The 13,896-nt window shown below is 38.7% G+C and overlaps 1 protein-coding gene across 5 annotated transcripts in view; it reads right to left on the reverse strand.

Annotated features, from left to right (window-relative positions):
• Window positions 1–3,128: 3,128 nt before the first annotated feature.
• The window catches only part of ARB2A (ARB2 cotranscriptional regulator A), a 363,106-nt gene continuing 352,338 nt past the window's right edge, over window positions 3,129–13,896 (reverse strand). For all 5 annotated transcript variants that reach the window (XM_075067103.1, XM_032802756.2, XM_075067099.1 and 2 more), the window contains one exon: window positions 3,129–6,356. In XM_075067103.1, the coding sequence (XP_074923204.1) occupies window positions 6,214–6,356 (143 nt within the window). In that variant the 3' untranslated portion in view covers window positions 3,129–6,213. The remainder of the gene's footprint in view (window positions 6,357–13,896) is intronic.

Raw genomic sequence — 13,896 nt, forward strand, 5'->3', positions numbered from 1 at the left:
CACAAAGTTCATTTTAAAAGTGCGTTTCGTGGCAAAAGGGCTAAAAGACCCCTAACACAACTTATGAAACCCCAGTTAAATCCCCCAGAAGCACGATCACAGCATATAGTCAAAATTACCATGACTTTATAAACAAAAGGGACATTACCAGTGCTTTAAGAAAATGCTACAGAGCGCTACCACTTGCAGGTTACCTACAGCTCTGAGCCCCAGAAGTTTGAACATACAGATTTAAAAAATGAAATAAAATCTACAAGATAGAGTTTTTCCCCAATTTTTTTGGGGAGGTCCTTTTATAGTTTTACTGCTGGTTTGTAGGTCTCACTAAAAACATTCTTCTTCAGAAGAATACATTTTTATCAAGTTGAAAATTCATAGTGTGTCATAACTGGAGCATGCGATTATTGTGCAACTGATGGACCAGAACAAATCCTGTTGCACAGAAAATCAATTTTGTTCATATTTATGTCGAATTGTGTGTGTGTATTATACAGAGAGAGCGAGACCGAGAGAGCGCTCCGAACAAGGAATAAAACTTCAAACCCTCCCTTAACTATATGTTAGATGAGGCGGGAGGTCGATGGACCAAACCATATTTACCTTTTTTGGTTGTTGCTGCTGTAAATCTGAGATACAGTATTTAGAATAGCGAAGTTTCCAAGCGCACTAAAGCTGCTTGGCTAAATCTACTTTGAAGTAATGCTAGTGGGGCTAAACTCCAGATCTTCGTGTTAATCTCTAGTTTTAGCCTTCAAACAGAACTCAGTTATAAAGAACTTGGAAAGAGTTTTGCATCTGTTCAAGGGGCACAAAATCTTTAATTTTCTGAGGAGTAAAAACTCCCCAAGAAACTTCATATAGTTTCTTAGGTTTTGCTTAGCATACGTGATAAAACATTGATTGTCGCAGTTTGGTGACCCATTAAATTTGGGGGTTAGATTTCTCTTCAGACCAGAGCATATAATTATGCAAATAAAGAGCTGTCACTGATCTAGTGAAATACTCACAAACACATGCAATCCAAAATGGGACAGAAAAGTGAAGATTTGTGCTCCTATGATGGATGGTACAGTGACAAATGACGTCTCCTACCAAGTTTCTGGAGAAGTTCATTTTTCACACTGTATCGAGTATGTCAACATAATGCATGTTAGAGAGAGAGCTTCTTGGAAGGTTATTTTTATTTGGATTGACTTTAATGTAGAGTACGGTGCAATATTTTCTTAGATATGACACTTTTCATTTGTACTTTTGAGTGAAATTCCTAGAGGGAAAAACATTTAGTGTTGTGTGTCAGTGCCAGAAAAGATATGTGCTTATTTTTCATTAAAACCCCCACACTGTCCTTTGTCGAATCCAAATTATTCCCTATAATCAAAGTGTTGAAAATTATAAATTCAGTTGCAGGGTTATTCCCAGACGGGCTATGTTTGAATGGCTAAACAAATGGGAAGTTTTCTAACCCCAGCTGTTTAGTAAACAGCCTGAACTATATTTTAACAGTAAAAAAAATGTACTATCTGACACAATGTTTAAGGTCTGATTTTCCCACCCAGTCATTTTAAACCTTTCAAAATTGCGACCGCGGGGGGGGGGGGGACGAGGGAGGAGGAAGGTGCAGGGTTCAGCCTTGTGATTCAGTTACAATGCGTACTCATTTGTGACAAGCTAACAAGACCCCTTCAAATTCAATCCTTCTCTTACATCTTTTTCGCCATTTGGGTCTCCCAGTCCCAAAGTTACCATCCCACAGTCTGTTGCATAATTTCAGATGTCATGGAGCTTCCCAGTGATGAAATCTGAGAAGGCTCATGTCAGACCGCTGACTGCTAAAGACATCACTACATGAAAGATCAGTGGTGTGAAACTTTAAAAACATCGATCCAAATGAATCAATTAAATCAACATTCATCCCTCCTAAGTGCGGTTTAAGACGATCATTGTTACCTTTTGACACCACACAGGTTTGGAGATAAACGCTGGAATGCTTTGATGGTTTCATCTATTCTAGAATCACTGTTAATCGACTTTGTGTTATTTTTCCCTTTCAACAGCTTATGTTCAGAGTGAACATTCTTCACATTTCGGACACTCTATGTTGCTTCCCGTCTAACCCAGGATGACAAAGCTGCTGCTTCAGCAAGTGGGGGGGGGGGTGGTGGGGGGGCTGAGGCTTTGTTAAGTGTTGCTGAAAACTTTTTCCCAGGCTCAAACTGATTTTTATTTTATTTTTATCGCATTGAGATTAATGGACTATTAGTTAAAAGGAAGAGAAACAATTCAAGAGGCTCCTAGTCAGTCACTCTGGAACAAGCAAGGGGAAAAAAATCCGTATTTAAATGGAGAGAGAGACCTTCCTGGATTCTCGATCGGATACACATTTTGGTGGTAAAACAGGTCCCGCCTACCTAGATAAGAAACTTTAACTAGATGCGTTTGGGTACCGACAGCTTAAATTACAGCAAAGCCCAAGTGTGTGGTAAAGGGTTGATAAACCATCGAAGTTACTGTAATAACCAGCCATCATTAACTCGAGTCTCTCCATTTGGCAAACCCGGGCTAAATGTGTTTGTTTCCTAAGCAACAAACGGAAATAGGAAAAACCCAACTATGGGTCTTCCCCTTGTAACTACGGACGCAGGATGGCACTTCCGCTCTCCAATGATCTCCGCTGACTCCAGTCTCTGAGTAGTTTTGGTACACTCATAATACATCACTTTTTTGTCTCTGATGACTAGTCCCTTAATCCCAAATGTCCTTTATGGTAAGAAGGGAACCAAACAAAGCAAGAAGTGAAGGAGATTTTCCTTTCCCACCTTTAGGAAGAGGGAGTTGCTAAATTTGTACATTACATTTTTATATTAGAACAACCGAGCATCCACTTTCAATTCTAAAATATCTAGGAGAGGATTTTGTCTTATGCTTAACCCTCCCAGACGTATAGGTGTAGGCAACGTGAGGTCAACAAAGACTAAAGGGCTGCCATGATAAGTTGACATTAGGCTATTACCGTTTCAACAGAGTCAGACAACCACCAGCAAGATTTAAACTATTGATATGTTATTGCGCCATTCAGTATTGGTTTATGTTTTTATTAACAGCTACAAGCTGCTTGGAAAAGCAAAATGTTTATGAGGAAACAACTGCACATTAGAAGAGAAAAGATTTTTATTATTATTTTTAAAGTGTAAACAGAAATATACAATTCATAAGAACTCCCTGCAGTTCTTTACATAAGCAAAAACGCGAGTCAAGTAGAGCACGAGAAAGACACTTTTAAAGGGGTATTTATTACAGCAGAATTTTTTTGCACTTAATTTCCATTAAAATAAAAAAATAGATTAATGTTGTGATATTTGGCACCTTAGAAAAACCCCTCATGCATTCCCAGTGGTAAGAGTTTGACGGTTGCAGGGTTTGTTTGAGAGTTTTTTTTCAAACACCTCCTCCCCTCCCCCCCGTCTCTGCATTTAAGCACAGAACTACACCTATGAAATGCAAATCAACGAGTTAAAACCTTATTCACATGATACACTGATCAGAGTGGAAACAAACCAGGGAGGGGTACAAACGGCGTAAATGGGTGGCAGGCCAGCCCCAGGCAGGTGGCCAGCACCGACAGCATGAAGTTACTTGGGGAGAAATTAGGTGAACCATATTATTACGTCTATCCAGCAAACCCATAATCAACAGGTTAAGTTGAGAAGTATGATTACACTGGAAGCTGCTCAGCGGCAGACGTGGATTTTGCTTTGCCTCCACAGCTCGCAAAACCCCTCGTGTCTTGCTTGCGAAAGTCTAACTCAGGAAACACAGTGACCTCCATGTGTAAGGGACATTTACAAAAGGAAGTGAAGCTATAATGGAGAGAAGACTGCAGATTATAGCAGGCAATTTTACAGTGATTTCCTCTTGTTACAAGCGCAGGTTGCTGAAAGAAGTAATGTGCGAACTGAAAAACACCACAGGTTAGCTAAATGCCTGATGTATATCCACGGAGTATTACAGCTGGCTAATTGTGACCTTCCAACACTGAGCACTGCACACACTTTATGAAACCAAAGAAAAGACGTTAGCAAATCAAATGGAAAGATCCGGAAGAATCTCTCCTTACACTGAAGTGACACGATTCGGTTACTGGTACGTTTACTCCAGACAAAATACATTGAATTTCACATTAAACACTTTAAAACATCGTATTAACAACAATAGCCCCCTACCCTCACCCTTTCCGTACTGAATTCCTCCATTCAACTCCGAAATGGGAAAAATTACATTAAAAAGGGGTCAATATCACAAACCCATGTGGTGGCTGCCGACGATGCGACTGGTTTGAAGTAATACAGCAGCTGGATGAAATACCGTTTTGATTTTTGTCTTCTTTGCCTCTGCTCTAATAACATCAGAGGCGATGCAGACATGACCACTGAAGAAAAGATCACTTTAATTTAGCTTCATCAAACTATACGAACTAATTAGTGTACTTGCATGCCAGACACGGTATCAGGCACGTATTGTTGCTTATCAGACATTAGCAGTTAAAAGTTGCTGACATCAGCTACTATTACTAAAAACACTTCTCTCCGAAGTCTGCAATTTCAATGATTTTTCTGAGCGTTTAAATTCGGTGAAACTGGCTGTGTATTTTACTAGGTGTATAAAGCAGGAACTTTATTTTTGCAAACACTTTGAAAGAAATATGGAATCTAGGCTTGTGTTGAATCAAAAACTAATTACAGGATGAGGAGGCATTACAGTTATTAACAATTCCGAATATAAAAATGTAAGCATCTTTGAATTAAAAAAAATCAGCAAAATCAGTAATTCATGACTTTTTATTTATTTATGCTATCATAATTCACAGTGTGGTCCAGACGGTTGCTGAATTGGTGAAGTACAAAGCAATTGGCATTTTAAGGTAGAACTTTCAAAAGCAAGTGGAGTTCTACAAATAATGCCAAAGAAGGAAAAAATCTTTATACAGAGACTTTCCCATAAATTTGGACCAAAGTTCTTGGACCCCTTATCTGGAGAACATGGAAAGTGTGAAGAGTTGATCCCATTTGGTCCCAGAGAAGAAAAGACTATTGATTGAAAATATTCATTTTTTTTACTATTCAAAATTATGTCCCTCTTTAAAAAGAGTAATTTATATTTTGCTTTGTCTCAAAATAGACATTCTATTAGAATAAAAAATAAACATATCAACCAAGTTCTAAAAGTAAATTTTAAATACAGGTATTTAATCTATGTTACAATTTTCACTAAAACATGTATCACACCTCGTGATTTAAAATTATTCAGAGATACAAACTCTGTAAAAATGGGAATCCTAAAATCACGAAGCAAAAGATTTCAGCATAAATAGCATTGGTTCATTTTGGTTTAAATTTAGTCCTTTCTTTCTGTAATGTACAGATTTATTAGAAACCTTATTTTAAATTCAGAGACGGTCCTCCACAGAAATACCTATTCATTAATTTATTATTTCTTAGGATCTATTTTATGCACAGTCTCTCCTCTGGTCTCAAAAGAAAAAAAAAGATCTGGTTAGAGCTACAGGGAACGATTCATATTTATAAATCCAAATACTACACCACTGTCTTTGTGCTATTTTTTAAATTTAAATTGAGTCATTATGGCTTAAACAACCCCCTTAAAAAGCACAAACAAAAATATTCCATTGTTAGAAAGATGTCTGAGCATTTTAAAGGCTGAAGAAGAGCAGGGAGGAGGAAGAGGGGAGAGAAATCTACCTGGATCAATTATTTAAAAGCAATTCTGTTAAAAATGCATAAAATCTAAAGTTTGCTCCTGTCAGAGAAAGCAAGCAAGCAAGCAAGAAAACTGAACCCTGGAAGGAAGCAGCAAAAATCCTGTAGGCGATAGGACCACGAAGAAGCTGTTAAACTCTGGCATCAGCTCGGTGCAGGGCTATGTCAGGGCAATTAGAGCTGCACCATGCTGCACTGTGCAGTACTGCTGTCAGCCTTAATCTGCGCACTGATGGGCAGCACGAAATCCAAGCTACAGCCCACAGGAAGCACAACCAGTGAACCCATATTGCTTTGACAGTTGCACTCATCTAGAAATAATGCAAAACGCTATTTAGATGTATACATCACGACCCTGTGCTCTAGGAAGAAAACAATCTAATGAGGGGCTGGGAGACTGCTTGCAGAAAACAAGCAGCAAAGAGATGTTTTTCTCCCCTTAAAGCTCTTCGTATTTGATTCTGTTGGAGCGTCGTGTTGGGGCTGGTTGGACTGAACTGTTTTTTGCCTCGGATGCTTCACTGAAGAATTTGAAAATAGACGGAAAACTCTTCCAGGAAGTTAGCTCATGACGCTCGGTCCCTGCAAAATACAAAAATAAAATAAAATAAATAAATCACAGTTTGATTTGGTTTGGGGTCGTTTTGTTGCTGCAAGTTCAAGTCATCGTTCAGCATAACACACAAAATAAACGTCGAGTGCTATCTGCTGGTCCCTCTCAAAAGCTCCATGTTTCAGTCTTATGAGAGGGACTTGAACAAATTGGTGGCATTAAAGACCCCCCTTCTGATCACAACACTCACAGGTGTATTCTCGTGTTGAGTAGTGTGCAGGGTTTTAGTCATACACGTTGACTACATGATATGAAAAGAGCAGGGCCATGCACTAAAAACAAGACAGAAAAGGGCGTGTGCTTATTACTTTTCCCCGCACAAACTGGCAAGCGAAGCCTTGTCAAGTACCGTCCCAGAATGGAGTCACTCAAACACATTTAAAGTCCTTTCATTCCACAGCGCGCTACCGACTAGCCATGCATTGTGCCAAGTAACCTCAACAAGCGAATAAGTTCATAAGGTAAAGCACACTTCTGGTTTGTCCCAGAGCCCCCACAACAGAGAGAACGCGTGCTGTGACTTCTGTTTACAGGGGAGCCTATCATTACAAGATATTCGCAGGAACTCCCTTACAAATTGGGGAGAAGTACATCGGGAGCTAACAGCAATCACTTTATTTCATTCCAGCTCCTTCAGGGTTCACAGGCTCCGAAAGAGCCCTGGGTAAAAACCAGAATCCCACTGCTAAACTGGAACTTGCATTTCCAAGGTCAATTTCGTGAAAGGAGCTAAGTGTCTGGCCCAACTTTAAGACAACGGAATTGAGTAACCGCTTCTGTAACTGAATCCCGGTTCCCCTTTGGCACTGATTCAAACAGGGGCAGTCAGAATAGATGGCTTTAAACAACAAATAATGGTCACTTTAACCAGCCCTGTTACCAGTAAGCCCGTACACGGTACTCAGCAGAAAAGTGAACCTTTCCTGCGGTTCCTTCCCCGAGCGTAAAAATGCATTTGTGTAAGCTGTATACGCGCATGTGTTTTTACTGTTACCTTAACTGCACAGCACGTTTGTTTCTATAAATAAAAACAAACAACAACAATAATGATACCTAAAACCCCACCCTCTCATACAGATAAGGAGCCAAGTGCTCTGACAGAGTTGGGATCTCTTCCTAGATAACCCAGTTATGCAGAGATGCTGCCTGGAAGTCTCTGGATCCTGGGCCTCCGTTTGATACTTTAACATTGTTAATGATAATTCTTTAGTCTGTAATAGCAGGTCATTGCTATGGTTACTCTACAATGGTGCAACACTTCGCTTTCCCCTTCAGCTATTCGCTGAGACCTGGTAACCACATTTGTTGCCTAGCAACAGTTTTCTGACAGTATCACAACCTGGGAGTTACAACAATAAAGGACATGATGGCCGTGGCCTACCCAGAGGAGAGATCTATAGTGTGGGGTGGGTGGGTGACTTCACGATGGCAGTGGCCCCTAAAAGAGCTGCTACTGACAACTTACCCTGAGTCCCTGCAGCAACACGCAGAGACAAGAGAAGGCATTGCTAACAAAGACACCCCACACAGATATCCCCCTACAGACATTGTTTACACAATGACAATCCACCACCACAGGTATATTCCTTTCACAGATACCACCACTCCCACAGAGATAGCCCCCTTCAGAGATACCCTTTGCACACACACTCCCTCACCATAACAGATATCCCCCAATGCAGATGCACTTTTCAAAAACAATTCACTACACATGTCCACCCACAGAAACCTTTTACTGAGACAATCCATGAGACATATGGATATCTCCCCACCCTATAAACACCTTTCACAAAAAGGCAATCGTTAATACACACACCACTCCTCCACTAACACCTTTTAGAAAAGACAATCCACATCACTTACATATACCTCCCTCCAAACACAGATGTTCATTACACAGACCATCCATCACATCTCACAGAAATTTCTCCACAAACACCTTTTAAACAAAAAAAACCCAGCACCAAATGCAGGTATTCCCTCACAGACACCCTTTACCTGGAGACAAGCCATCACATCTACAGACATCATGCTCCTCACAGAAAAATCTATTGCACCCTAAAACAGTAGTTGTCAACAAGTGGACCGTGGGCCAAATCCGGACAACCAGACACTTTTGAACGGACCATGAAATCTTTTTATTTACTTATTATTAGCATTATTGTTATTGCAGTGTGAAAAAATGTTCCTCTGGAGTCCGGACCTTGAGTATACCTTGATCAATAAATTTGGGCCTTGACAAAAAATGATTGACTATCCCTGAACCTACACAGACAACCACCACAAAATTACACATTACACAGACTTCTCACCTCTATACAGGAACACCTCATTATCACAAATAGACACCTCACCACCATAAAGATATAGCTCCTCCTTCACAAAAAGACAATTCACAATTCTCCACATATCTTTCCACCAGAAAGGCACCCTTACAAGGAAACAATCCACTGATACCACATACCCCTTACACAAAGATGTCAACCTCTATAGAGACCTGTTTACATAAAGACATGTTGCTACTACACACAAATATAGACACTCCTTACACAAGAACAGTATCTCTCCACAAGCCACCATTTACAGAAACCTCACCACCAGGTATTCCTTAACCACTCTTGCGTAGGTAATATTCCCCATACAGCCACTCGTATGACCTAAGATTCCTTGTCTGTGCACACATTTAACACCATATTGAGTCTCTATGGGCAGACAGCCACCACAACTTCACCCTTGGTTCCTACACACACAGCTCAACTATCACACCCCAAAAGGCACACACACAGTACACTGCCACTCCAGACTTCCATCTCTCTACACACAACCATATTCATTTCTGTTGGCCTAGATTTAGATTAAATTGCATGCAGAGAATATAACACTGTTTTATTCTTTATCATTTATATTTCTTCTTTGTGAAAGATCTTCTTCAGAAACAAAGAATGACAAAAATGATGTCCAAGAAACTTTGTTTTAATTGTCTTCCTCTCCTTTCTTCCATCTCTTCTTTTCCCATGCACCCTGCTTATTTCCTCAGAGATCACACACCAATGTTATTGAGACACTTAACCAATTTAAGTTTTCCTACAGCAACTCTTTTACCCTACCCCTCTCCAAAAATAATTCAGGCTTTGAACCTAGAGGGCCTGATGACTCAATGGTCTAAAGCAATTTTAACTCCCTCTCTTTATTTTCCCTGTCCTAGCAACAATCTTATGGACGGATGAACAATTTCCCTGGTGATAAAATCTCTACCATGGCTGTTTAGTTTCCAGGATTATGACGACCCTGTGCTTGAGTAATACAGAAAAGACAAAAACAAAAACTCAGCCTTGTTACTTTGTCAACTCTCTACGCTGCCCTTCATGGCTCTTTAACGGTCAACATTTGCCCTCAAATATGCACCTTCAGCTACCATTTAAGAGAAAGAAAAATGTATCCTATAAACTTAAACACTATAAAAGTAGTACATTTATTATTTATGCAAAAAATCTAGAAAATTGCAAGGACATAAGCAACATGAGCTAGAAGTTATACTAAAATGACAGCATGCCGTGGTAGGCATAATAGATTTGGTGGTATGGTTCTCCAAATACAATAGTAACACTGAAGAGTATGATCTATGCAAGAAACACAGAAAGGGAAGAATAGAAGAGTTAGCATTATATGTCATAAATATTTGCAAAACCAATAGTAGAGCTGGTTGGGGATTTTCCGTAGAATGAGTTTCTGACAGAAAATGTGGGTTTCACAAAATTAACATTTTCCAAAGGAACATTTTGATTTGGCTGAATATATTTATTTCCTCCGTATTTAATTTTGGGTTAGTTTGACCCAAATCAGAATATTTCATTTTTTGAATGGACCTGAAATGTTCTGTTTCAAATCAGTTCAACAAAACATTAAATTGTATATCCTTTATGGCATATTGCCCTATGAGAGTTGGAGTTCGTCCCCTCCATTCTCTCCTGTAGGTCCAGCTTCCTAGAGAACTGCTAGCTCCCCTAAAGCACGTGGACTTTCCTCTGATCATGCTGTGCTGGGTAACATGGGAGTCACATGACTTGGCGCATTGTGCGAAATGTAGTTTGGGCCTGGCCCATAAAGGAGAATAGAGTCAAAAGGCTCCTGAGCTATAACTCCTATAAGGCAACGTGCCACTGTGGGAAAAGGCAGTTTAATATCTGACTCAAAACAAATAATTTCAGATCCATTCAGAAACATTTTAATTTTGGAAAAGTAAAAATATTTCACTGTGATCAAAAATGTAAAAACAAAACATTAAGACAATTCCAAATTAAAATTGTTTGGAATTTCCATTCTGGGGAAAAAAAATCGCAATTACAATTTGTCATCTTGATTTGAGATGAAATTGTATTGAAACGTCAGAATTTCTCACAGGATGGAATTTCCAAATTCACTCAGCTCTAACCAATATAAATGAAAAGAGAATCAATAAAGTACTTTGGGCAAAGATACAAGTAATATAAAATAAAGATGAAATTGGACATCTTCTGTACGGCTTCAGGAATAAAGAATGAACATGACAAGTTAAGAGACCAACTATAGAGGAGCCCAGACTCACAGGATCCTTCACTCATTTAAAAAAAACCAAAAACGTACTAAGACATCTGTTGGGTAACAAAATACAACTAAAACAATGAGGAGTCCTTGTGGCACCTTAGAGACTAACAAACGTATTTGAGCATAAGCTTTTGTGGGCTACAACCCACATCATCACCTGACAATCCACAATCGGAAGTGGATTCTAGCCCATGAAAGCTTATGCCCAAATACATTTGTTAGTCTCTAAGGTGCCACAGGGACTCCTTGTTGTTTTTGCTGATATAGACTAACACGGCTACCACTCTAAAAAAATACATCTAAACACTGATCACCAAAGAAATATCTATGTTACTCCATTATCAAGAACACAGAGAATAATTATACTTTACTTTATAATACATTTTTTGCAATTACATAGCATCTTTTATGTGAAGATTTTAAAGTACTTTACAAAGATTATTATTATACCTATGTTCAGATGGTTAACTGTGGCATAGATACAATACCTGACTTATCCAAGGTCCTAGGAACACAGGAATTGCCATGCTGGACCAGACCCATGGGCCATCTAGTCCAGTATTCTGTCATTAGATGCCTCCAAGGAATATGCAAGAACCCCTAGCAGCCACATGTGGGACAATGTGCCCCCTGAAGATCCTAATTCCACATAGTTAGAGATTGGTTTAAACCCAGAGACATGAGGTTTTTATCCCTTCTGTAAGTCAGGGCAGAATCAGAAATAAAATCTAGATCTCAATCATATTCTTAGCTACTAGATCAATATAGATAAGCTACATGAGAAACCATGGTGAATCTACTTCTTACCAATAGAAAGAATTGTTTAGGAATGTGACATAACAGGAAATTTCAAGTGATTAAAAGCTATTTGAATCAACATACTATACTAAGCAATGGGTTGATAGAATACAGCGATATAAAGGCTTCAAGAAATAAATTGCTTGGGGACCTGTAAAATCTAAGGAGCAGGCTGTAATGGGAAGACACATGAAAATCCATGAGCGTAGAACACAGTTAAAACATTCTACAATATGCCAACAGAAGCAGCCAATGTGACTTTATGAGGGACTGCTCAAAGACAGTGGCGGATTAATGATTTTGCCACCCCTAGGTCCTGAAATAATTGCCGACTCGGCCCGATATGAACTTATTAAACCTCAATATTTTCAATATCAACACCAATATTTTCACTTTTTACTTCACTACTACTTTCAACTATTTTTTTTCTCTCACTGTCGGCACTAACTGATACAACAAAGGAATCTATTTTGTGCATTTTTGCTATCATTTCATTTTTCCTTTCTTTCTTTTGTATAGTATTTTTTTTGAACTGAGAACCGCTTAATTTCATCCTTACAGTCATATTATTAATGTTTAGGATTCTCGCGAGTATGTTTACTAAATGGCGTCGCACCGTCATTGGTGGTTTCAATATGCGCTATGATTGGTAGCATTGAGGTGTCACTGATGCCATGATTACAAAAATGCTGCTATTACAAATTTGCTGCCCCTGCAAATTTGGTGGCCTAGGCCTATGCCTAGGCTTTGTCAGCCTAGGCGATAATATGCCGCTACTCAAAGAATGGAGGGTAAAAAAGAATCTATCTTGGAAAAGGGGTATAAGGCAAGTATCCTAATAAAAATATGGACAGTCAGCTAAGGATTCGAGTGAAAAGATAAGGGCAGTAGAGACGAGAATGATTTATTGTTAGCCAAAGGGATAAAGGGGAACAGGAAGACCTATATTTGTATATTTAACAAGTACCGTATATTAGGAGGAAAAGAAATACTAAGGAGAAAATAGATCTGTTATTAAATGAGATTAAATAAACAATTATTCTAATATAGTTAAGATGGTGAACTGCTTTTAAAAATCAGTATATCAGGAACAATAAAGAAAAGAGGTATTGACAATTAGAAGTAATAAAAACCTTGTCAATACAGCTGTTGGTAAAAAAAAAAAAAAAAAGGCTGGAAAGGGAATACCTGGAAAACCTGAATATACAAATCATCAGGTCTGGATGACATGGATCTCAGGGTCTTAAGGGAATCAGCTAATGAACTTGCTGAACTACTGGCAATTATTTCTGAAAACTCATGCAGAAGCAGATAGGTATCAGAGGACTGGGGGGAAAAAGCAAATGTGGTGCTAATTTTCTTTAAAAAAAGAATAAAGAGAAATTACCATCTGATAAATTTAACTTCGAATCTTTATAAAATAATAGAACAATATTAAAATAAAAAATCTGCAAGTACCTTTTAGTAACAGGAACATTAAGATTAAATAAGTATAGATTTTTAGCAATAAATATCCCCAAATCAATCACTTTTCTTGATTGAATCACAAAAATTAGTAGATGATGGGACTATCCGTTATGGTGCCTTTTTCTATAGGTCTCGCTGTGTGCCATTTCTACCTGGCCTGCAACCTGGTGAAGAGACACACGATGGATTATAGCTTTCAGCCCTCTCATGGTCTGTGGTTACCATTATCTCTATTTTTAGATTGTTGTATAGCTATCACTAGCTAACTAGAGATTGACAGTGATAGCGATACAGACATAGATATAGGCATTATATCCAGACTGCAGTAGATATAGATTTATACATTGCCCTTGATTCCAGACTGTATTACTTTAGAGTTACACGGGCCTAAACCTGGAGTAGCATAACGACGAATCAGGTCCACTATATCTAGACTGAAGCAAAGCATTTGGTTCATTGTCTTATGAAAATGTACTTGTTAAACTAATTCAAACTGTCTTGAAAACGAGCAATGTCACTTAGCTTGAAAACTGGATAAAGCACTATGAACAATGAGTAATGATAAATATCAAAGCAGTGGGTTGGGGGGGTGTCAAAGGATTGGTAATAGGTTCATTTCTTTTAAACATGAGTATTAATGATCTGGAAGAAAGAACAAAC

This window comes from Chelonoidis abingdonii, chromosome 6 (assembly GCF_003597395.2).
Source record: "Chelonoidis abingdonii isolate Lonesome George chromosome 6, CheloAbing_2.0, whole genome shotgun sequence".
Classification (NCBI taxonomy): Eukaryota; Metazoa; Chordata; order Testudines; family Testudinidae; genus Chelonoidis; species Chelonoidis abingdonii.